Source organism: Dicentrarchus labrax, unplaced genomic scaffold (assembly GCF_905237075.1).
Source record: "Dicentrarchus labrax unplaced genomic scaffold, dlabrax2021, whole genome shotgun sequence".
NCBI classification, from domain to species: Eukaryota; Metazoa; Chordata; class Actinopteri; family Moronidae; genus Dicentrarchus; species Dicentrarchus labrax.
The window spans coordinates 20128616-20154003 of NW_026136719.1; the positions used below are offsets into that span (position 1 = coordinate 20128616).

The window sequence follows — 25388 nt, forward strand, 5'->3', positions numbered from 1 at the left end:
AGATTTTATCTCAAAGAGCAGAGGCCTGGCTCTTCCAAATAGTGCTCTGAGAAAGTAGCAAAGAAACACAGAGGAATATTGTTCGGTCTTATTTTTGTTTTAAATAGTAACCATTCTCTAGAGACCACAGGCAGATAGGAGGGAAATGATGAAACGTTTCAACATACTGTTGTTTTGTCTGTTATCAGTTTGGTCCATGTCCACACAGAGAAGTGAAGGACTATGGCTTTTTCATGCCACTGTCAGCACATCAAAATAACACCTGTTGTTCTTTGGCAGTCCTCTCCCGCAGGCTGTTTTGATGATCGCATCGCATGCAATTTTAATGCCGATTACTAAAATTTATTTTAAAGTAGTATAAATTATACGTTATTTTATATCACCAGTGCTCTCGATTTAGAAAGTAGCAGCTTCATAAACTATCTTGAGATGCAGTAGCATGAATACAGATGTTTATAAAAATGGAAAAAGTCATTTCTTTTGTCATGTTCCCTGCCAGGTCACATATCTGTGTAGTTTATCACACGTCTCCCTGGATGAAACAAACCCTTCTCAAATTCCCTCCTACTCGTCTTGCTGTAGAAAGTTTGAGCCTTGTGTATTTCTTGTTCAGGGTCAGAGGCAGTATTGACCATTTCCCTTTCTCTGCACACTTATGTTGTTTTAAACCCTGAGTTAACCAGAGATTGATCTGAAAGAATGGGTGTATTTGGGGACTGCCATCCGTCATAGGGGCTGAAAGGGTTGTTTTCTCCTGGCCCCGTCATCTTTGATGAATCCCCACTAAAGACTCCACTGGGGAAGGCACGGACAGCATTTGCCTTGGCCCAGAGGCACTGCATTTTCTTTCTGTCTCTGATTTTTGGCGAGATACTTTTAAATGTCCTACAACCTTTTGTCCATGCAGTACATTATTTTAGTTTGTGTTTGTTTGTAGTGGGTGTAACACAGAAGGTTTTTCGAATTGTTGTGGGAGAAATTAATTTTCTTTGCTACTATTTTGAAGGCAGCTACGTGGACATCCTCTGAATGTCTGGGTGTTCAAGGGTACGGGTCTACCTCTGCACTCGTTTATTTTCCAAGAATAGAGTAAGTCAGAGACCACTTTATCTTAACCGTGACCACAAACCACCCAGATATATCCGTGTTTCGCATTTAGGGGCATAGACAGTGTTTTATTGGGAGGGGGTCCAATAATTTTCTAAAACCATCAATCTGACATTCACAGCCGTACAAACTAGTTCACAAACACCAGAATACCTCAAATAATCTCCCCACAGGGTTCAAGGTGGTCAAGAATACTGGTTTTGTACCAGCATCACCATCCAGTCAGACGTTGTAATCAATACAATAAACACTGCAGCAACTGTAGGTATGCAGCATTCCTTCAGCTGAACTCAAAACAGAAAAAGGAATCAAGAGGGCACTGGAAGATACATCAGTGATATTGTGCAACAATGACATGTAACCTCTGTTAACGTTGCCTCAGCATTTTAGCAGCTGATTTCATCACTCTTACAGTGACTTAAGACTACACTCTCACACACACTCCTTTTCTATCCCTTTTTTCCTTCACTTTGCCCATTTCTAATGTACCTCCTCCCGCCCCCACCACCTACCACTTCTCTTTAAGTTGAATTTGGGGTCATTAGCGTTCACTGGAATCCTAAACTAATATTCCAGATGGCGATGACAAGAACTGGCTAACAGGTCTTCAAGCTCAAATTTGCAGTGGATTTTTAATTCCATTTTGAAATGAGATATCATAAAACAAATGAAATCCTTTTGTGAAACTAATTCAGTGGTGGATGAATCATTATTGACCACGATGTCACTGGTCAGTTCAGGGGTAAAGAAAGTCATTTGAATTGGCTGACAGACAATTGACCTGCTTTTGCTTTAGCTCTTCTTGTTCTTGCTTCTGTCACAAATGGGGTTCATAATCCGTGGTAATACAGTATGTCATAATTTTTTTAATCTTATTAAACTTGCTTTTACAGTAATTCTAACCTATAGTGGTCTCATCACAAGTCAACTGTAACACACTGTTCTGCTACGCTGGATGTAGCACAGTATATTTTTTAAAACACATTGTCACTGTTTCAAGCTTTTAAGGAAAAGAGGAACCTGAATTCTGATCTGACAAATATAATAATGTTAAAAGATCCACAGCAGCTGTCTTGAATTTATAGGCATATTCCAAGTTTCTGCATTCCGCTGTAGTTCCACATTGAGTTAAGCTCGAGTTGAGGTCAAAACCTCTATCTTTTAAGCTCTCTCTTTCTCTCTCTCTCTCTCTCTCTCTCTCTCTCTCTCTCTCTCTCTCTCTCTCTCTCTCTCTCTCACACACACACACACACACACACACACACACACACACACACACACACACACACACACACACACACACACACACACACACACACAAACTCCCCCTCTTCTCGACTAATAAATAATTATCCTTTTGTGTGATGTGGCTTTGCTCCAAGGCCATTCAGTTTATGCAGTTTATTACTTTCAGTGGAATAGCACTCTTTCCAAAATGGGAAAATTCAGAGCATTTTCTGCATGTTTTACCATTTTTACATTTTCAGTAATAAATTATTCATCTGTATATTTATTAATTGTCCAGCACAGTCTTTCTATTAAAAAAGATTCCATTTTTTTTAAACATGTCATTGAGAAAAAAATACCTATATATATTATATATTGAATAAAAAAAGATGACTAACTTTGGATATGTAAACACATAAACCAGGACTGTGCTAAACTTTACCAAAGCTAAAATGTTTTGGTATCTTCTGATTGAATTCATTGCTTATATTATTGCCTCATCCAACTAACTTATTTTGAAAGTGGTGTAGGTTTCAGAAAACATGAGTCAGAAGAGTAAGAAATGATGATGATGAAGAAGATGGCGTAGGTCAATAGTGTACACATAACAAAAAAAAATGTTTTTGTTTTTCTAATTTAGATCTTTTGTTAAGCTTTGAATATGTTCAGATTTTTGATGCACACACAATGGAACTGTAACATTTAAATGTTACAAATCTCTGTGCCATGAAAACAATTAATGACAGTTTTAATGTGTGCAAACGAGGATATCAGCACGAGGAGGACTTTATTTATTTAACAGAATACATCTCCCATCCTTGCACACACTTATTCATACACTCTAACACAAACATCCAAATGAGCAACACTTGAACTTGAACAAAGAATGAAGAGCAACCCCTGGTCATGTAAATGTGATGTTAGTCATGATCTACTCAGAAGTGCAGTCTGTGCTGGCTGGGGCAAGGCAAGGGAGTCATCTTCTTCTCAGTCTCCTTTGCTCCTCCCCCAGTCCAATGAGTTACGCAGTATTAGAGCCTTCAGGAGGAAAGTCAGACATTATAGAGGCAGAGGGACAAGGCACTGCACCCTCACTGACTCCTACTCCAAACCCACCACAGATACCTAGGGAGCTTGAGATTTGGGATCCAGAGTTTGGCCATCATCACTAATTCATTTATTCGCGTTATTCAGTTCATCACTTGTGGCAGGAAAGATGGCTCCTCTGTTGTGACCACTGATGTTTGTTTCTGCAGAAGAGTTCGCTCCATGCTTATTGTTTCTTCAAGAAGTATTTTTGTTATACTTTCAGGAGTTTATTACTGTGTGACTTTTTAATCTCCCAGCTGTGCTCCTTTACTGGAATACCACCACTCCTTCTTTGGTCTGTCTCCAACCGCCTTCACCAATGCTGACTGAACCGTGTGGCGCCATGTCGATGGGGTCAGATGTTCGAGATCTGACCCTCTTACCTCCAGCACCTCCTGTGTCATCCTTGCCAGGAGCTGGTGGTGGCCAGTGGACCCAACTGCTGGACCTTCACCCTGGCTCTCCCTACGGCTCCCTGCCTTCCCACCACTCCCTCATCAAGCAGGAACCCGGTTGGGGGAACACTGACCCAATAGAGGACCCTCACTGTGGACTTGGGGCCTTCACAGTTCACTTCTCAGGCCAGTTTACAGGCTCAGGCCCTTGTCGAGTTGGGGCCTTTGGAGAGCCGACTGCAGGTCAACCGAGGATGTTTCCCAATGGAACCTACCTGCCCAGCTGTATGGACAGTCCTCCTGCACCCAGGAACCAGGGTAAGCATACTCGGAACCTGTTCCACCTCAGTTCACCCCACCTTTCTCTTCTCTCTAATGTTATGTAGGAGCCGTGAAACATGAGGAGCAGTTGTTTTCACTATAAAATCCAGGTGTTATGACAAGCCAGTGTTTTTCTACATTTCCTGCTGTACGTGTTCATGATGTAACTCGATGTTTAGGGGTTGTCCACAGTGTTGTGTCTAAGCAGGATGTTATGTGCTGTACTGGGTCATTCTGTCCCATGTCAGGAATAGGCTTGACAGCTTCCTGGTAATGATTTGGCAGGGATCTATAACAGTTCCTTTGCACTGTTGTTTACAGGATATAGTCTCAATAGATGATGTTTTATTGTGTTAAATTCATAATTCAGAACAGATCATTACAAAGATCATTCATAAGGTTTCACCAGGTCTTATTACTGCATAACTCCGAACTAAATATGGCACAGTGACAAACTGTTAGAATCTACTCTAGCTCTTTTTAAATGTACATGCCACTATTTATAATGGCATTTTCAGCTGCCACAGTGAATGTGAATAAATTACCTTGAAGTTATGCATTTTAAAGTTTTGATTTTATTGGCATGTATTGGCAAATAGAGTTATTTTCTATTACATAGATATTAATGAAAAACTTTACCCATTCTGTGGGTGTTCTTTAAAACGAGTCAATTGATCACGATTACTACACTGAGCAGTAAAACAGAAAACTGGGTTAAGATCTTCATTAAGAAGTGTTTCTCTTCAAGAATTCTCAAAACAAAAAGTTAATCACAGGCTTGATTTATTTCTCTGAACAATACTTCTGGCATTAAGAAGACCTGCACTAACCAGATCACAATGAGTTAAGCTGATATTTATCTGGAATATTAATCTGGAATCAAATTTAATTTCTGTTTCCTATGAAGTGCTAACATTGATTTGATGTCTTGGCCTTCCCTGTAAGCAATGCTGGTATCTGTTGCCTGTTGGGGCTCATTACTCAGAGGTCAGAGGTTTAAAGCTGTAAGTGTCTGCTGATGTTACTTTCAGAGACAGTTTTCAGTGAGTCTTGTTTGCTCAGTGGAAACCAGTTTTTGATGAAGTGATAAAACACACAGCGTAGTCCTCTGCAGGCTGCAGGGATTTAAGTAAGAAAGCCATGTGAGTCATTTTTCTCAAAAACTTTTCAACATCGCTCTCCGGCCTGACTCAGGACACAGCAGCCTGTCTACGTTGTATGTGCGTGTAAAATTAACACTGCACACAGTTTGAATATGCTTGTATAATGTTTTTCACATAGCTTTATGAAATGTAATATTCTTTAACTTTCTATCTTTATATATTACACTCAGATAACTGCATGTTAGACGCAACAATGCGTACTGTTACCATTTTTTGCCATTTTATAACTAATTAAGTTAGCATACATGCAATTCATTACTCCTCAACCTTGTTTTTTTTACAGAGAATATTCAACAGTAGCTCATCTCAGACCGTCTCTGGTGTGTTTGCCAAATTTCTTTTTCCACCTGCTATAAATATTGCAACCACAAGGCCAAAGACAGATGGGGGGAAAAAGAATTTGTTACAAGGAAAGAGGATTTAGTAGTTTAATGAATGTCTCTCTGTGGTAACCCTGCCAGGGACTAAAAGCTAATACCACGGAGCTTCAGATAACTGACCAGATACTGGAGACTTTGCAAAGCTTCAAAATGTTACAGTCCTTTTGTGTGATGTTAATACAATAATTCAACCAGGCAAATAAGATCATTTTAACTTTTTGTTGTTTATCTTTTTGTTTTCTCTTTTCAGGTTATGGAGCAATGGGCTTGGACAGCAACCCCAGTTATGGTCACACTCCGTCTCACCACACCCCTCAGCTCTCCAGCCTGTCCTTCAAACACGAGGACACGCTGTCACCGCCAAACAACATAGGTAGCTGTCTTCATCCTGAAATGTTTTCACTAAATTGACTCGCAGACTAGAAGACTGTCATGTCACAGCAAGGTTATATAAGTAACCCGTCATTTTTCATATCACAACAGAATCGCTATTATCCTTTTTCCTTCATCTCCCCTCGTCTCTGTCTGCACACACATTCATATACGCAGGCATTCATAAACACACTCTCCCTCTCGCTCTTTAAGCATACGTATGGTTAATGACTCTGGAAATGATAACTTGAGGAAGCAGCTTTATAGGACTCTGCTGAAATGTCAAAAACTGTCTGGGGACCAATATACTATATGAACCTGAAAAGGACCACTGTTTCTGATTGACCCGTTCTCTCTTTGAGAAGAAGAGCTGTGTGTCCGAGCACACATGCATGTACAAAAGTGTGCCTATGTCTTTGAAATTGACAATGTATACTTGAATGTGTTTTCTGTCTGTTCTGATGAAAAGAACATGAAATAATTCAAACATTTTTATGCAAGATCATTCCTAGGAATATTTTAAGCTTAATAATACTAAGCTTCTGAAGGACAATGGAAAGCTGAACTTGGCCGACCAGTGAAGCTGAAACCATTTTTGGAAATTTTTTTCTTTATCATCAAGTAAAGGTTTTTTGTAATTTATTAAAGTCAATAAGAATGCCCCAAAAAATATGAATGTGGTTTCTTTATATAATTAAATGATCTTGAGTAGATTTGAACAAAACAAGCAATCTGAATATGACATTTTAATAGACCAAACAATTAATCTATAATGAAGAAAGTAATTGGCAGATTAATCAATCATGTACATAATTGTTAGTTGCAACCCTATTTTGAAGCAACTGTATTTTTTGTATATTCAGTTGACCAGCAGTACCCGGCTCCTCCTTCCATGTTTGGTTGCCACAATCCTGCAGAAACCTGTCCGAGCAGCCAAGCTCTGCTGCTGAGAAACTACAACAGGTACAACTGTTTGTCCCTGCGTGCTCTTATTGTTGCATTATTTGATTCCTGCTACCTTGAATCCCCTTTGAGACTCCACTTCACTCTTCCCAAAGGTTTTCAGCCTCCTCGCTCATCAATTAATGGCAGATTCTTTCCACTAACACCACATGCAGCTTGCTCACTTGCTGGTAATTTTTAAAAGTGTGAACTCTCTCTGATCCTATATTAAGCCATGTGTCTGCCTCTGCACCGTCTGGATTGCGAATCCTAATTTGTTCTGAGGTTAAGTGCTGCCCACTGGTGCTCAGCAGGCCAAAACAAACAGTGAGTGATCTACTGCGGTTGTGTCCACCCTGAGGAAAAATTAGGAGAAAAGTAAAAGAGACAAGTTCACTGAAAGTGAACATTGAGTGGGGGGTTGGGTAGTTAAGGCTTGGGATCTGCTTATTCTAACCTCTGAATATGTTCCCAACTTGTTTTCATTTTGATGCAAAACATCTCAGAGGGTAAATTAGGATGAAATTCTTTGAATGCCGCCCTGCAATTTTGTTGGAGAAAAGGAACATGTGCTACCCAAATACTGGAACAGCAGTTGATAAGAGAAGGGAAGACTTTGCTGTTGTTACAACTTATGGCATGAACTGGAAACCCTCAAACAAACAGAGAGACATGCACATGCACACGCACACGCTCTCACATACACACAGTGAACATATGTCAGATATCAGTGAGTCTTTCCACAGTTTAACATAGTTCAGAGCTGATTAGTGAACCATCACGATCCTTCCCTCAAGGACTTCTCAAGGAATGCCGTCCAGAATTCCCCTGAAACTGGTTCCCGCCTGTAAATGATACTGAGGACAGGGTGATGTCATGCACTGATTCATGGTGTACTAGGCACGGAGGCACTCCCCCCCGCAGAGTGCACAATAGCATCTCCAAGTGTGTGTGCATTTTTATCAAATGTGTGTGTGTGTGTGTGTGCACTAGTGTGATCTGCCAAGGTAAAGAATGGCTCTGAGCCCATGTTTTTTAATGAAGCCAGTGAGGAGTGTGGTGGGTGGACAGGATGTGTTAATAAGCAAGCAAACGTCGAAACGTCTTCAATATCCATACAAGGGAAGAGAAATGACTGCACAGTAACATCAATATTGTCTGTGTTTTCTAATTGCAGTAGCCAATTAATAAAGAAAGAAAAATCAAACCAAGACATGTAGAGTATTTCCCCCTTCTTCTGTTATAACCTCAGAGCTAACCTTGTTCCTTAACTTTTGATTTAGTAATGTAATTACATATTTCATTGCCTTGAAATTTCACAAACCAAATAAATAATAAAAATAAAATTATTTTTTCTTTTCTTTTTTTTTTTTTTTACCACAAACATAAATAATAATGACCGTGCTGTATGTTTCACTCAGTGATAACCTGTACCAAATGGCATCTCAGCTGGATTGTGTAACATGGAACCAAATGAACTCCCTGGCATCTTCAATGAAGAGGTGAGGTTTTTTTGTAATTTCTGTTTTTTAAAATAACACGCTGTATTCTTCACTCTTGACTAGTATTTGTGGCAGTGCAGAGGAGGAGGAAGAGGAGGATTTGACCAGATGGCTGTTGGCCAACTGCCGAGGGAGATTAGGAAGTGGAGAGGAGCATATTCATATGTGTGTATATGTGTTTGTTTGTGTGCCGCCTTGTACTTATTGTATTGTGTGTTTTAAAAACGAATTGGAGGTTTTGCAAAGTGGGTACTGGATCTCAGTTCTTCAGGGAAGAGTTAAATCATGTTAAGGATAGCTCTGTAGTGGTGATGGTTAAGAAGTGTTTGTGCTGTGGAGGTTTGAACTCTTTATAAACACAATCTGGGACATACATTTTCTACCTACCTGTCAACCTGACAAATCTATCAAAATATTTGTTTTGCCCTCAAAATTTTCACTGTTTTAAATCATGTTTAATTTTGCTCTTGCGGCAGCGGCCATGCAACCAGCTATGACAGTGATCCCACAGCCCCACCTCCACCCATGCTCGTCAGTGCCCAGTATCACATACACACACACGGTGTCTTCAGAGGACTTCAGGTCAGACAGAGTTAACACATGAAAGCACAAAACATACACACACATACATACATACAAGTAAATAAATACACAAAATAAACTTCTATATTATAAAGCCCTCTGTCTTCTCCTTCCTCTCTCTCTCTCTTAAAGGATGTCCGACGGGTAGCTGGTATTGCTCCACCAGTCGTAAGGTCATCAGAGGCCAATGAAAAGCGTCCATTTGTATGTGCTTATCCTGGCTGCAGCAAGAGATACTTCAAACTGTCACATCTGCAGATGCACGGCCGCAAACACACAGGTGAGATGATGTGACTTTTTCCTTTTTCCTGGCCAGACCTCAAACTGCTGCTTTTTATAAATCACAATGAGAAATTCCTACAGACAGTTAAAGTTCAACTTGCTTAAAAAGCTAAAATAGAGGCGGTGTATTATAAGGGAAAAACAAGTGTTTTTATGACCAGGTCTGAATGTGTGTGTATTAGGTTGATAAAGCTTGTGCATCAGCTATCCTCAGATGAATAAAATTTAATCACATAAAGGATGGTATAAGATAAAATGCGGCTAACTTTGACATGGTGATTTAGCAGATGTGGAACTTGGTATTTGGGTGGTCATGATGATGATATGGTTTCTTTGTTTTGCAGGAGAAAAGCCTTACCAGTGTGATTTCACAGACTGTGGACGCAGATTCTCTCGCTCAGACCAGTTAAAGAGGCACCAGCGCAGACACACAGGTACACTGGTGAAGTATGAGTTTCCTCCAGAGCCATAGCCACCATTGAGAACACTGAAATCATTATCTCAGTATTTTTCTTCTGGGAATTTGAGTTTTAGAAACCTGGGGGGAAAAGGTTTAAAACACAAGAGGGTTATTTTATAGGCAAGTTCAAGCATTTTAGACTAGGCAATGCATAAATAAATAAATACTTTAGTATTTTCCCACCAGAATTGTATTCTTGCAATGTGAAGACAGACAGAATACAGATGAATAACAACTGAAACATTTTACTGGGTTTTTTCTGAATTTCTGAAGTAGGGGGTATGTTGTTGGAGACATCATTATTTCTAATATCCGGGCTACGGCTTTAGTTCCCTGTGTCACTTCTGTTTCTTTCTATGAAAATATATGTGTCATCATTGTTACAAAACATCAGAAATTGTACAATATCATTTAATCCAGCACAAGAATACGAAAAACTTCAGCTACAGAAATTACCTCTCTGACACAGACCTAACAGCAAATGAATGTTAACTATATGTTGCTTTTTAATCTATGCTTTAAAACAAAGAGTCTGCTGCAGTTCTTATTTGTTCAAATATATGACCCAAAACAGAAAACAAAGCATGTTTAAATGATTCAATGAATTGAAATTACAGATTTTTTCTTCTAGTGGTTCATTACAGAAAAGGGCCAATTAATTATTATCTGTGAACTCTAAATGATTTGAATTTAAAAACAGAATTTTCTCTTGCACATAAAGGTGTTGAAACTGTAAAACCTCCCTGAACAGTTGTAATTTATAATGCTTGCTTTATTCAAAACATATGAAATTCTCCTCATTTCTGTCTCTGCCACCACAACAACTGTTTGTTTCTCTGTGTAGGAGTGAAGCCCTTTGAGTGCGAGACGTGTCAGAGAAAGTTTTCACGGTCAGATCATCTTAAGACGCACACTCGGACTCATACAGGTAAAACAAGTGCGTATACCTTTATTTTCTACCTTTCCATTCTTCTCCCAATGAGATTTTTCTGTTAAGATAGTCCCCCTGGCTTTAATTCATGTACAACATAACAGAAGCTTGCATTCCAAGAGTTGAATTCACTCTAAAGCAATGCTCCCTCTTTTTTTTTTTTTCCCTTGTTTGTCCCCACCTTGTCAGGTGAGAAGCCCTTTACCTGCCGCTGGTCCAACTGTCAGAAGAAGTTTGCCCGCTCTGACGAGCTGATGCGTCACCACAGCATGCACCAGAGGAACCTGACCAAGCTGCAGCCTGCCATCTGAGCGGCGAGAGGAGGAGGAAGGGGGACAAAGAGGAAGGTGACAATATGTTGTGCCAGCTAGTAGAGAAAGATGCTGGAGCCTGGTCAGCGGTTATGGTGCCTTGCCAGACATCACTGAAGTGGTGAGCCCAGCTGATGCCTCCCTCAGCCAGCGGACGTCAAGAGACTCGGATGAAGATCCTCAAGATGTGCCTCAACTAGCACTCGTTCCGGTTATGTGACATTAAAACTCAGACTGAGGGGGTACAATACCTCTGTAATTCTGAGCCAAGAAGATATTTTTTTATTTTTTATGTGAGATGAGGAAAATGTTGATACACTATTTTGGATATTTTAGTACTCTTGCACTGGCTTTTTTAAAAAATTGTTAAAATTGTGTCACCTTAAAAATGTGCTGGACAATATAAACTGGATTTAGGAAATGGACAATGTGTCTTTTTTTGTCTATTAAGTTGAACACAGAGAATCTTAATATTCCAACCGTATACATGATTATCACCAAATTGCTATGTATATATGTGGTGTATTTGCTTGCCTTTATAGACATTCCTTTTGTATTTTCAATGTTTTTAAAGTTTATAAAATGTTGAATCACATCGTTGTCAAGGCTAAGAGTGTGTGTGTGTGTGTGTGTGTGTGTGTGTGTGTGTGTGTGTGTGTGTGTGTGTGTGTGTGTGTGTGTGTGTGTGTGTGTGAGAGAGAGAGAGAGAGAGAGAGAGAGGGAGAAAGAAGAGGTGTTGGTGTAGGTTAAGAGGCCACCTATGAGTGGTGGGGGGGGGGATGATGGGGAGAGGGTGACAGACAGTAAAACAGCACCCCACTGTGACTCTGACAGGGTGCAGGTCTCACCCTCACCCTAAATCTCCAACACACATCTTCATAACTAGGAACATCTGGAACTCGGTAAATCTCATTAGAAAAGACACATACCTCACTGTCAGCTGGCTGTTCTTCACTGACTGCCCTTCTGCATAGGCTGGGCCCCATAATGCACACACAAAAGCACACACACTCAAATCCCCATTGTAAATAATAGCCTCCAGTTTAGAATGGCATTTTACGTCCGCAAGCCACATGATGGCAGTATCAGCCTTTCCAGACCAGCAGCTGGGACTCGAGTTGTCAGTGCTGGAGTGTGACTGAACACATAATACTGCTCATACTGTTCAGTCTTCATATAGTCCATCTCCACTTCAGTCTTGCCCTTAGTGGTACTGAGCAGCCACAATAAGTATGTTAAAATAAAAAAAAATAAGAAACAGGAAGGCACGTACAGAGTGAGCCCCGGCCCATCAAATATACATGATGTGGATGGTAGTTGTGTGTCAGCTTGTGTGCAAGTCTATAAGAGATGATTCAGCTGCATTGGGTGTATTAATATAATATGACTCAGTGTGGGAAGAAAGCTGTTGCATGGCTCTGTGGGCTAATGATGTCACATACCTGGAAAAACAATGTCAACACACACAACACAACGATGGTATATTTAGCTGTTGGCTACGTGTTCACACATGGAAATCACAGCTCACATTTACCGAAGGCATTCACTCATACTCAACAGAAACACACATGCAGTACACACACACATCTGCTCCTGCACTGCTTGTTTCGTTTCCACGGCAGATTTCGACATTTGCCAAAGCAACAGAAAGATTAAGATGCCGTTCTCCTATTTCAGGGTCACAGACTACTCATTTGAAGTGGTGATTCAGGTTGTTTTCCAATTCACTTAATGGCTGTGAGGTGGTATCTCTGTGATGTTCTGTTTTTTTCTGCTTCTTAATCCAATGCACTTTGATTAAGAAGAGCTTGTCTTTGTTCTCTCTCTGCAGGGGCGCCGGGAAGTGGAGGAAGATCAGAGGGACAGCGGAGTGGAACATTTTACTCACTCCAGTTCATTCCTAACTGGAGACTGCCAAGGCTGTGTAGAGCATGAGGAACTCATCCTTTAAACGTCCTGCCTTCATTATCACACACACTTAAAGAGACACTGACCGTGGCCCTACATTGATCTACCTGATCTACTTTTCTTTAATTGATTGAGAAAGTTTCAGATTGGAGAAAGTATAATATCTGATGTCTGCACTCGTTCGTCTCGTTCTGCCAAACGTTACCACCAATCTGAATGCATGAACACACATATCCACGCACACACACTCACATGCACACACGCCACCAGATGCCCCCTCAGCTGTACTGCTGGCTGTTTGCCTTTAAGGGGTGTCAGCGTGGGTAATCTCAGGTGACGTACACCTGGTAACGCACAGACCAAGACATCTGTAGGACAGCAGGCCTGCTAGCTTCACAGCCTCCAAATCCACGTGCAACCCCCACAAAAAGGTTTCTTTTTGAGTGTAAGTGTGATATAACCTCACTGACACAATGAAAGACAATAAACAAGCACAGTTCATCCTATAGGCTATTTGCAAGTTCCAACATTTACTTTCTTCATGCTTTAGAGCTCTATTGAATAAGGAGTATTTAATTTACTTGGTCTGATAAGGAGTTATATTATATTTCAATATGTAATTCTGTAAAATCCCAGGTGCATCCAACATCCCTACAAAGCTCCTGCTTTGGGCCAAAAAGACATTATCTAACCTCCGGGAGCAGGAAAGGTCAATGCACATGTAGCACACAGAGGCCTCTATGAGCCCCCAAGGGATTGTTAACAAGGTCAAGGCCCTAGAGAGGAAATTTACCGGCTACAAGGAGGCCTGCATGCAAAAACAATGCTGAACCAACAGGAGGCGCTGTAAGGGACTGCTCAAATGTTAAGTGAAGCATGTTCTTAGTTGTATTCCCAGACAGCATCCCCCCTCCCCTCGGGCTAGCTCTCTTGTGCAGAGCTTCTGCTCCACAGTCTGAGGGGCCTGGGGGTTCTTGGGGGTATTCCCTGTAGTATAACAGGGAGCCTGAGGGGCTCCGGTGTGTAGGAGCTTTGGGAATGCAGAGGCCTTGGGGGGCCTGGAGCTCAGATGGGGCCTAGAGGGTAAACTTTCTCACTCAGGGAGCAGATACAGAAAGACAGCAAGGGGAAAACACCTTGAGAGGAGTCTGTCAGATATGCAGGCAGCAGCCGGGGAGATCCCACGAGGGCACACAGACACAGAAACACAAACACACACACGTATGTATACTCAAAACCAATATGTGGGCTAGGAAATAGAGACTGCTAGATCTTTTTAAATATTCCCCCCGCTCCTCAGTCATCCTGTCTTTCATCTTCTCCTCTTTTCTCCCTCCTGCTGTCTCCTCTATTCCACTGTAAGATATTTATGCCTAACAGGATTAGATGTGTCTCTGTCATGTGAGACACAAGATCACAAAACCAACCCCAAGCCCCCTGGGGAACAGTGGGATGGGAGGGATGAAACAGGGCCTCGTCTCCCCGCTCCTACTCTCCATCCCAAAGGTATCCAGATGCTGGGACATGGGAAAAGAGGACTAGAGAAAGGAAATGTTGAAACAAATGTTGACAAATGGAGCGAAAGAGGCATTTTGTCCAAAGATATCAGTCTCCACCCTCACTGTCATGAACTCCAAAACAACTCCACTATGGGCCGCTTTGGCCATCTTTTAATTAAAACTTGAAAAGTTTCCCTCTGCATATATCATATAAGATATGCAGCGGCTTGTCAGAATGAGTGGGCAACTAAAGTAGTGAAGCAGCCGTGTAAAAGCTGTTTGAAACTGATTTTGAGTCATCCTGACCTCAGTTCAAAGGGCTCCCATTACTCCAGAGGCACTTACAATTAGCTACCAACTCACTAGGTTTATGGTTCCTAAATTGAAATGTATTGCTCTTTAAAGCCTTCTCTCTAATTGTGTAGTCATTAATGCCCGATTCCCTATCTACACTGCGTTGATGGGCACATAAAAACTCATGATGATAGATGAGCACAAGTGCAGTTGTTAAAAAGAGAAGTGGCTGCCGCTTGTTCTTTCTCATGGCCACTAGGAGGAGTAGAGTCCTGTGATAGGAAAAAGGGAGGGATAACCACTCTCTGTGAGATGACATAAAAGATTGATGGATTCCTTCAAGCTTCATTGTCCAGAAGTAGAAACATGCAAGGCGCTGAATTAGCCTACATTCACATGACACGCACATACAATCACACAACCTGCACGAACAGAGGAGATGGTCTGCGTATCATTAGAGCTGTAGCCAGCATTTTGTAAAAAAGGTCAGAAGTCCAAGTTCACCAAATGCAGAAGATTTTGAACAAGTACCAAGAGAGGGTCGATACATTTTCTCTTTTAATTTGTTATCATCTGTTAAATTATATTTTCCTTACATTTAATTTCTTACATGATGGTCTAAATGATCCACAATGCCTGGAATAAAATTCTGGTGGAGGAACCATGAATACTTTTTGGCATTATTGCCATAAAAATTGTCACATTTCAGTATTTTGAGCCTTAAAATACTGGAAAGCCTACACTTTTTAATGATGTGTTCTTCTGGATGAATGATTATTAAAAAACAAGCAAACTGTGTTTTAGGAGGGGAACCTTTTTTGTGGCAGATTGTATTTGTAGAGCCTGGGATAGGAGACAAAATCTTTCCTTACAATATAATGTAAGAAGTTTGCTCCCTGTCTGATAAATGTTTTGGTGTTTTATAAGTCCTTTTGGGCAAAATTATTTTATGTGCATGACAATAACATAAGGAACTAACCGGAATCAGCCTATAAGATTTCCACTCTGAGAAGTACTACTAATTCTGCCGGTGATAGCAGTAATAGTAAGAAAAAATTTATTATTCTAAATATTAAGAAAAAAGTTATTCTGTGGGCAGTTGCAGTATGTATTTGCCTCATTCAGGGCAGTTTCAGCATTAAACTATAATCTGACCTCCGATGAGAAGAGACAAGGAAAGCCCAACGTGACAGCTAAAGGGAGAGGCTTTCCCTTGAGCTGTCATGTTAGGGCAAATAATCATATAAAGTTCCCAGTCAGCTTGGTAAATATAAAATGTTTTGTCTAAAGAGCACGAATAAGCTCGATAATGAACAGAGATTGTACTTTTTTTTGCTATTATGCATGTTATCATATAATGGGCAGAACGCCTGTTATGAAAGCCTCAGCACAGGATGGGTCAGATGTCTCAAAGATCATTACAAACAACACCCTGGGCTACAAATCCCCAGGGTAGAAGAAACAAACACAAGAGATAAAAGACAAAGATGAGGGAGCGCAGATATATTCAGATGAAAAACAAGGCATACTGATGATAAGAGTCAGAGAGGGGAGCAGGGGGAGTTGAGGGGCGGCTGGATGCACTGTATAGTTTGTTATGCAGGCAGTTTAATTGTAGTAGTCATTTTAGGTTTGTGGCTTTTAATTGCTGTTATGGAAATGGAAGTGTACTATGAAAAAAGCTCTTTAAAAGGAGATCGTTGGTGGACAAGATTAAGTGAAAATTATACTAGATGGGGGGGCTTATAGTCTCAGACATTAATATTCTACACTTTATGACCCTCCTCTCCCACTGTCTCCACCCTGATCTCACCCAGAGGGCTCATTATTATCAGTGGAGAGGGGTTGATCTACGCAGACACTCATATGAGAGCTGTCTGAAGGCATTACTGTACACACACTCCCCCAGTGTGAATGATTAGGAACCTATCATAAACAGGAGGGGCAGGCTGTTAAACATGACCGCGAGGCAGGCTGCACAGATAGTCCATGTGCCCCCATCTTGCTCAGACAAACACACATTTGGTTCTTTTACATCTCTGTGCACCACTTACACTCATCCACCTCCACTCACACATTGGCCCAGACACACAGATGCACTCTGACACATGACAAACCTCATATGCTATTTGGAGGAAGTACATTGAGCTACTTAGTGTTTTAGGCCTCCCAATTATTCAAATGAATGATGCAAGACTGACCCCACACTCTTTAGCAAGGCAATAGAGCAACCATTAGATTATCTAAGGGACATTATAAAGACCAAAAATAACTCAAAACTTCAAATGTCACTATAGGCAACACCTCCACTTTGAATTATGCTCAGACTTGGAGTTTTTCGTCAGATGAACATAAAAGGAATTCATCTGAAAAAATATGTATTCTTGGATGATGCTGTACAAGTGGAGCCACGCCAGACTTTGGTAACCTATTTCCGCAGATTTTTATGATATAATCATTCTTATTCAAACCTGGAAAATGTCAAAGAAATGTATATAAATGTAAAAATATCAAACAAGACCTGAATATCTAAAAGCTGCCCCGACCTTTTTGGTCTGAGAGTGTCTGAAGGAGGTCCTACATCACAACAGAATAACCCAGCCCACACATACATCGCCCTGTTCCTTGTTCCTAATGAGCTTTATCACATTGGTCCCGCTTGACTTGTCTTGCTAACTGGCACACATATATCCATATGTTCCACATGAGCAAGCAGAGGGGACAGGCTGGGTGGCAGAGCTGCTTTCTCAGTTACATCTGAGAGTTTTACTGCAACAGCCAGCAGCAAAAGCAAGTCAACTTAACTCCATCTCTGCTGTGTGTGTGTGTGTGTGTGTGTGTGTGTGTGTGTGTGTGTGTGTGTGTGTGTGTGTGTGTGTGGACTAATTAGTCATGAGAAGTGTCCTCATCCACTTGCTCCTGATGTTCAATGAGTCAAAAGTTGAACATTTGAACCCAATATAGCTACCTGAGATACACTCATGTGAAACTTTAAGCACACGGAGAACACAAACAGTACATGCACAGGGACTAACAGCAAGAGAACCAGGTCCAAGTACCAAATAACTATTCAAATGCACAACAAAATTGGAGCCGGATGTCTTTGAAAATGGTCCTTAGTGAGCAGAGGCAGAATGAGTTTAAGAAGAGGGGAGCTTAAGAATTATGAGAAGTTGCGAGTGTGGAGAATTGAAAGCAGATTTTAAGTATTTTGTGTTGTCAGCTGGAATCTGATTGCTACAGACAGTGAGTGAATGGACAAGTGTTCACCTGTATCACTAGTTCTTTAACAGCAGGGAGACAAGGAATGTAGTACATTACTTAATCTAGACACAGAAAGGACCATTGTGATGACACAAAATGCATTTAAAGCAAAATATATATATAATAAAAAAAGTATGCAATGTAAGAAGGTGCCATAGCATTAAGAGTATGTGGGTAAAAGGACCTTAAAATCACTTCTAAAATAAATGGGGAGCCAGTGCAGGGTAGCTAAACAAGAGCGCATTCCCTCTCTTTTCCTAGTCTTTGTTAAAAGTCTGGCAGCAGCGTTCTTTACAAGCTGAACTCTCCCAATCACCTTACACATAGACATACATAGGCTCTTATATTTCTATTTCCATTTTTTTTATTTAATTATTTGTATATACCTATATTAACACTTTATATTCCATATATATTGTGTTAGATTCTAATATAAGTATTATTTCTATTCTTTAACATTGTGTGAGCACCTTGAACAACTGTAACAAACAAATTTCTCCCCAGGATCAATAAAGCATTTGATTCTGATTCTGATTTTGAACAGGACCAAGCGGTTTTCCCCTTATTTCCAGTCTTTGTGCTAAGCTAAGCTAACCAGCTGATGGCAGTATTGATCATTTCCAACTCTCAGCAAGAAAGCAAGTGTAGTGTATTGTATTGTTAATGTTGAATGCCTATCTGAGAAGACACCATAATGCCTGTCTCTATCCTTGAACAATACTCAATAAAGAAAGAACAGCTTAACACACAAAATATACAATAGTTTTTTTAATTGACACATTTCATGAGCATGAGCATGTGCAGTGCGAAAAAGGAGACATCTTGATGTGTTTGTGCCCATGTGTGACGTGGACTATAAATGCAACTGAGGTTTGGGACAACAAAGCACAACAGAAAAAAAGGACGAGGAGGAAAGAGTGACATTTCTACTAAAATCACATGATGCTCAAATTCTGGTCATAGTTATTTTGATGAGTTGCATAGCTCCATGCATCGGTCATATAGAGTATCCACTTAACAATATATAAAAACAAAAAGTGATCAAAAAAGAGAAAATATGAATTTCTGTTTTTTAAAAGCATCAGGCTGATATATACAATGCCAAATGCAGTACAGCTGATACAGATGACCACAGAGGGATGTAACAGGAAGCAAGGAGTCGTGTGAGTGGTGAGGAAAGGAAACTTTTCTACCCTCCTCAAAAACAAAACAAAACAAAAAAACTTTAATTAAATTAGACAAGTTGTAAAATGGTAAAGCTCAAACGTAACACCAACAAAGATCAATAAAAATGTAACATGGAGCATACTGTTGGCCTTAAGTACACCAATAAATACATTTTCAACTAAGTATGAAGAAAAATAATCTTTCACAGGCTACACTAAAATCAAACGCGTGCAAAAACCATGCCATTAAACGTCAGTTAATTAATAGTTCTTGAAGCACTTAACTAATCCAAAGAAAGAAATATTAAAATCGTTTGGCAAGGAAAACTGTAAACAAAGAAACAGCATTTGTGTCTTGTTTAAAACAATATATCTAGCTGAACACTGTATTCCTCTCAAACCTAAAGTTCCGAAGATATCGATAAATAAATAAAATCTGAATAAATGTTCTGCACTGTAGTTTCACATTAACATAGCTATCAAAATCTGCTCCTGTATCTGGCCATTCACGTAAAGCTCATCATTCAGCTTTGACAGGTTTTTATTAAAGACTATCTACACAGATCTCTGAGGCAGTGAAGCCGGTGAATGCGGCTGGAAGGCACCATCGATGGAAAGCAGGTCCACTGGGTCTGGCCTTTGCTCCTGAATGTCAGAAACAAACCCGACCCGAGATGGACCCTTAGTGTTAGTGGTAGGACTGACCCTTAACCCTCCTCTTGTTTGGTATGTACAGTGTTGGTTTACCATCCATCACACTGACATCTGTCCCGCTATTATGAGGAAAGGATGCAGCAGTGGGTGTGGTGGTGGGAGGAGGTGCAAGAGTCTGTGATTCTGACTTTGAAGACAAAGATGTTCAACAACCCTCCTCACTCACACACACACATACACACGTCATAAGCTGCACTGAGGGCTCAGAGCTCATCGTGATTCTTGGTGAGGTCTTCTCCATAGTTAGTGGCCTGACTTCCCACAAACATGTTCCAGTTTTCGAGGATCTCCTCTTTGGTCAGCATCTGGTCCTGAGAAGGGATGACAAGGAAATTGCAAGATAAGTATTATTCGAACCATATAAAAAAGCATTTTCAAATGAATCATTATTAGTGTGGACAAGACCTCGTGCACAATAAAATGACAAGAGACAGATGTTAAACACATTGATGCAGCTGAACTGTACCTTATCCTGGTCAGACTCATACACCAGATGTCTGGCCTCGGCCTGGGCATGGTCGTAGTCTTGTGGCATGATCCAGTGGCGGATTTCGTCCTGGTCCATCTTACCATCTTTGTTCAAGTCTCGGAAGTCAGAGAATTGCTCCCTCTCAGTCTTGACCCATTCCGGCTCTGGACCCCCGTCCTCATGAGCAAACATGTCGGCTGAAAAAGTGGAGGCAAATTAATGTTTTGAAAAAAATAAAAAAAATATTCACGACTCAAATATACTTCTGTGATCCCTACTTAAATAGCGATCATGATATTGGGCAGACATGTTTCACACGCAACAAACATCAGCTTTGTCAGGTCAACACAGAACATCCAGAAATGAGTCACCTGGAATGCAGTTCCATAAATAAAAAACAACCATTTCTTTTTTTGGCCTTTTCATGGCTTTATTGGATAGGGACAGCTGAAGATCGACAGGAAAGGTGGGTAGAGAGAGAGGGGATGACATGCAGCAAAGGGCCGCAGGTCGGATTCAACTCTGTATATGGGTTGCCAGCTCTACCGACTGAGCTAACTGGGCACCCATAAACACAACCTTAAAGTCACATATACATGCCTTAAAAGTGGGGGTAAATTAGAGAAATGTGATGTATTTTTCCCCATCAACAACTATGATCTATGATTTTTACTACGTTTTTATTGCACTTAATTTCATCTTGTCAAGCTTTCATAGGTCTTTAATCATCATTTTTTTGTTCATTTGTTTAAAAATTATTAATTTATTTCAATTCATTGCTTAAACCTACCGATATACTCATCTTCATCCACGTGTCCGTCGCTGTTCTTGTCAATATCCTCTAGGGTTTCCTGCATTCAGAATGAGGTAATGATGCCATTAAAAGGGAGAGACAAGGGTCAACAATAGTGGAACTTTCACTCTGAGTAATAAAAGAGAAACATGTCGCCTCAGGCAGGACGAGTGAATGTATGAGGGTCTGCTTACAACTGGGCTGGCAGACTGACATTACAATCACAGGACTCCCCGCTGATGAGCCAAACCCTCCACATTGAAAGATGATACACACTTGTTTTTAGCAAACAATTGGTGAAACACTGGCATTTAAAGCCTTAGCAGATGGTTTTCTCTCTCACATCCTGGATTTGACAGAGTGTGAATTTGACTAAATGGTTACTTAAAGGCTTGCCGTGTGAGCTAATCATTAGTCAACACACACACACACACGGTAATTGCAATGCATATGTGCACATGCACGCAGCTACACAGATTCAAATCACTGTATGCATCCTTTCCTACAGGTGAAAGGCCCTCTCTGAACCCTGCTAAATGATTAATAGCCATGTAGCTTCTGTAGTCTTATAGCTGACTAATAATACACAAGAAAATCCATCTATCCATTTTCTATACCCACTTAACATGTGAAAGGTTGTGTGTAAACAAGAAGAGATGTTCATTCAAAATATAAAACCTATAGACCTCTGTAAACACTGAGGCCTATAGTGTGGAAGAGGTTATGTACATTTCATATGCACATGAGAGAGACATGACAATCACTCTAGTTTATTCAGGGGTATATATATAACTCTTGTCATAGTGTACTGCTAATGGCTAATACTATACAGTAGAACATAACATAACAAGTATTGACAGATTGTGGCTGGTTCTTCCAAACAACGTAGATCAAAAGCTATGTGGGACACAACTATGTTGGAGGCTCTGTGGTGACCTGGAGGCTAAACCATGCTCATATTGTCTGGAATTGCACCAAACTAAAGCCTTTCTAGGACAACGTAAATGCAACCATAAAAGATATTATGGGATAGGACATTCAAGAACTGTGCTGTGATGTACCTAGGGGACACTGAGGAGGTTATACAGGGAAGAAACCTTGCAAAGATGTTACCAGGTATCTGTTCTTACCAAAGAAAAGGGTGTGAAGCAGAGCAATGGTTTGATATTGTTCAGGCTAGTCTTCATTCTCTGTGCAGATGTATATAACACAATGCATGATGCAATACATCACAGCTAGTGGACAGTGAATAGCAGTGGCACTCAATCTGACATGTGTTATGGTGGGGGAGGTGCTCAGTGTTTCTCTCAGTTTACAGTGTATTACAATATTAGCGGTGTCTGGCCTCTGTAAGCATATAGCTTAGCTATGTGAATGAGTGTGTGAGTGTATAGTTTGCACTCAGTGAAATGACTTCATGTTCCTGCCTGAACCCGCTCTGAAAGCTCCTTGAGTTATCTGTCCTGCTAGCCTACAATCATGTCCTTCCTAAAGCTGTTAATGACTCTTTCCCAGAATCATTTTTCTGCATATGACACTGACATTACTCATTGTTGCACGGATGTGTGAAAGATTTTGAGAAACAGGCCTCTTATTAGCTTCAGCCAGATTCACAACAATCAGTGAAGACGCCCCCGGCTGAACAGTTCTTTGGTAACATTCGGTGACTTCATAAAAAATGAGAGATTAATAATTAACTCTGTCAAATGGGTAGTACAACTTTTATGAACAGAGCAGCATAGTGCATCACTGCTAACATTTGCCACGCAACTATTCCATGAAGTCGGATTTATATTTAAAGATTGAGTCTTAAATGGGACAGTCTGCCCCATCCCACTGGACCTGTTCCAAAAAATATAGAAACTCAATCATTTCCTGACCGAGTTAAAATTTCATCAAGGAGTAATCCAAATGTGGCACATTTATCCCAGTAGCCCATCACATTAAACATGTGGAATAGAAACTCAGATCTGTTCCTGTAATTAAATAATATTTCTTAGACTGACTTGGACTGACAAATTTACAAAACTCAAATTTTAGAGCAAATATGAATATCTAACACTGTGTTAATGTACCATCTGCAGAAACTTCCAGAGACAACCGACTAGCCTTACTACCCTGCCACTTTTTAATCATACTTAATTACCATGTAGGCGGAGAGGGCTTACCAGAACCACAATATCCTTCATGTGTTCAAACTCCTCAGGGTGGAGAAAGGATGTGAACTCCTCTCTGTCTGCTGCCAGGTCACCGTTCAGATCAGCTCTTTTAAATCTCCTCTCATCACGAGGAAGCATCTTCTTGAAGCTGAACTGGTCTGTTGCATCTTCAAACTCCTCTGGGTTGGCTAAGAGGGGCAATTAAAATCATAAATAGCTGTTATACTTTATTAAATGTATGTTAAAGGAAAAAAATGACATAGCATGCCAAAGCCACACATACCGAGGTAGTATCCGTATGTGGCTTGCTTGTACTCATCCCATGAAATCTTGTTGTCTTTGTTCAGGTCATAATCTGTCCACACCTTTGCCACATTCTCATACACGTAACGCTTCTGTACCCGTTTTATCCAAGCCTTGAGTTCAGCTGTGGTGATGTAGCCATCGGCGTCGCTGTCTATCCGCTCTACTATTTTACTGAAAGGCAAAAGAAGACATTTGTTAGCTAGTTATTACTTTCAATGCTTAAACATGGTGGTAAATATCCAATATATGTGCCACAAGGAGAACTGACAAACCCAAAAAATCATCTCTTTGACCTGTTCACCTCCCAACATCAGCTACTATTCTTACAAGCAGGGAGAAGAGTAAAAAACCCCCCCCCAAAAAAACACTAGTAAATAAATATCGGGTTCCACCATTTTTACAATTAGGGACGTGGCTTCCATGGAACTACTCTAGTAGGAGGAGCAGGCAAACCCATTTTAGTAAGAAATGGAGAGTAGCTGTGGTGTATTCTTAGACCTGGGTTGCCACGTTGGGATGTTACAGGGGGGTCCTCCCACTCTCACCATCACAGGAAAGAGTTTTGGAGGAGGGAAAGCCCTATTTGACCAACGTGTGTTACAAGGTGCCAACTTGACATCCAAAAAAAAAAAAAAAGTCACACTGAAATGAATGAAGAAGCACACAAACAGAACCACGTAGCACATGAAGTGTACACGCTGCAGTTAGTGACAGCAGCTCCGTATGAAGACCCCACTGTCACAGAACTTTGCTCAAACGTCATCGCCTACCACTGGATCTTTAATGATGATCTATAATTAAGATTTCGGCAAAGCAATTAACTCCGTAGGGGTGTGTGCGAATAGTGCCGGTGGCATAATAATGCGTCGTTTTATCTAGTCTTGTAGACTTTGCTGGCATGCACATCTTTCTCAGGCACTTGTGCTTATGTTGTTAAATTTTAATGTCCAACAGTGAACAGTTACACGCAATAGACAGAGAGGAGTGGGTGAGTGGGTGATTTACTCAATGCAGCCTGTGACATTAACACCAAGACTGCCTCGTACCACAACTAAAGAGCATCCACAGATATCAGAATCACCCTCAGAGTGGGCCTACAGAGTGCTAATGACATTATGTCCTTACCCGAGCCTGTCCTTGCTCTCCTCCGGGGTGAGCTGGTCGAATGTTTTGGCCTCCTCTTTGCCAAGAAAGGCCTCATGGTCGTACTGGAAGCTTTTATTGTCTTCGTGGGCTTGCCGGGTCAGTTCTGGGTCCTGATAAAGGACTCTCTCTTTTCTTAAAGTTGGCTTGCCGTGCGCCACGGAGGTGCACAGAAGCACAGCACACACGAAGCCGAGGACGTCCATCAGTCGGGGATGAAGCTTTCTTTCTTTCTGGGGACGGAACAGTTGTTTTCTAAAACAGGCCCCTGACACCACAATGCACAATAAGCAAGCGGCTACTTATGTAGCCACTTTCACCGGTTGTACTGACACACACTAGCCTTTTCTTCCTCTCTTCGGCAGAGGTGCGCAACAAATGTTTCAGCAGCCAAAAACCAAACCTACAATGAGCACCTGAGGCTACACACAGGTCCACTGAGAACACCTACAGTCTTCACTCAAACGGTTTTAGACAATCCTTTCCCCTTTCCCGAGGAAGGGACGCAACCAAACCGGGATTTTCTGCCGCCTTACGTACAGCCAATCACAGCGTCCGTTTGAGGCAGGGCCCAGCCTCGTCCACAGATAAAACCCCTGCCATTGGTCC

At 40.9% G+C, this 25388-nt stretch overlaps 2 protein-coding genes across 5 annotated transcripts; one reads left to right on the top strand and one right to left on the bottom strand.

The window, feature by feature from the left end:
* Positions 1 to 3382: 3382 nt before the first annotated feature.
* wt1b (WT1 transcription factor b) lies at positions 3383 to 11659 on the top strand. Of its 4 annotated transcripts, none has more exons than XM_051380516.1 (9): positions 3383 to 4136; positions 5933 to 6055; positions 6918 to 7017; positions 8562 to 8663; positions 8975 to 9080; positions 9213 to 9360; positions 9707 to 9796; positions 10667 to 10750; positions 10943 to 11659. In XM_051380516.1, the coding sequence occupies exons 1-9, from the start codon at positions 3743 to 3745 to the stop codon at positions 11062 to 11064; spliced, it is 1269 nt and encodes a 422-aa protein (XP_051236476.1). In that variant the 5' UTR covers positions 3383 to 3742; the 3' UTR covers positions 11065 to 11659. The 4 variants fall into 4 exon arrangements, with proteins under 4 accessions (XP_051236476.1, XP_051236478.1, XP_051236475.1 ...); XM_051380518.1 differs by lacking the exon at positions 8562 to 8663 and adding an exon at positions 8418 to 8498 and having other exon boundaries at positions 3384 to 4136; XM_051380515.1 differs by having other exon boundaries at positions 3384 to 4136; positions 10667 to 10759.
* A 7123-nt stretch (positions 11660 to 18782) lies between these two features.
* Positions 18783 to 25302, bottom strand: rcn1 (reticulocalbin 1, EF-hand calcium binding domain). Its single transcript, XM_051380533.1, has 6 exons — positions 24762 to 25302; positions 23614 to 23807; positions 23340 to 23518; positions 21169 to 21229; positions 20376 to 20575; positions 18783 to 20220 (listed from the first exon to the last, which is right to left on the bottom strand). The coding sequence occupies exons 1-6, from the start codon at positions 24983 to 24985 to the stop codon at positions 20113 to 20115; spliced, it is 966 nt and encodes a 321-aa protein (XP_051236493.1). The 5' UTR covers positions 24986 to 25302; the 3' UTR covers positions 18783 to 20112.
* Positions 25303 to 25388: the final 86 nt, after the last annotated feature.

Bases quoted from the DNA above. Each gene is read 5' to 3' on its own strand.
- wt1b (XM_051380515.1), top strand. From the start codon at position 3,743: ATGCTGACTGAACCGTGTGGCGCCATGTCGATGGGGTCAGATGTTCGA. The intron at 9,361-9,706 runs GTGAGATGATGT...TTTGTTTTGCAG, and splicing joins GCACGGCCGCAAACACACAG to GAGAAAAGCCTTACCAGTGT. The intron at 9,797-10,666 runs GTACACTGGTGA...TTCTCTGTGTAG, and splicing joins GCACCAGCGCAGACACACAG to GAGTGAAGCCCTTTGAGTGC.
- rcn1 (XM_051380533.1), bottom strand. From the start codon at position 24,985: ATGGACGTCCTCGGCTTCGTGTGTGCTGTGCTTCTGTGCACCTCCGTG. The intron at 23,519-23,613 runs GTATGTGTGGCT...TGCCCCTCTTAG, and splicing joins CACATACGGATACTACCTCG to CCAACCCAGAGGAGTTTGAA. The intron at 21,230-23,339 runs GTAAGCCCTCTC...TTCTGAATGCAG, and splicing joins TGAAGGATATTGTGGTTCTG to GAAACCCTAGAGGATATTGA.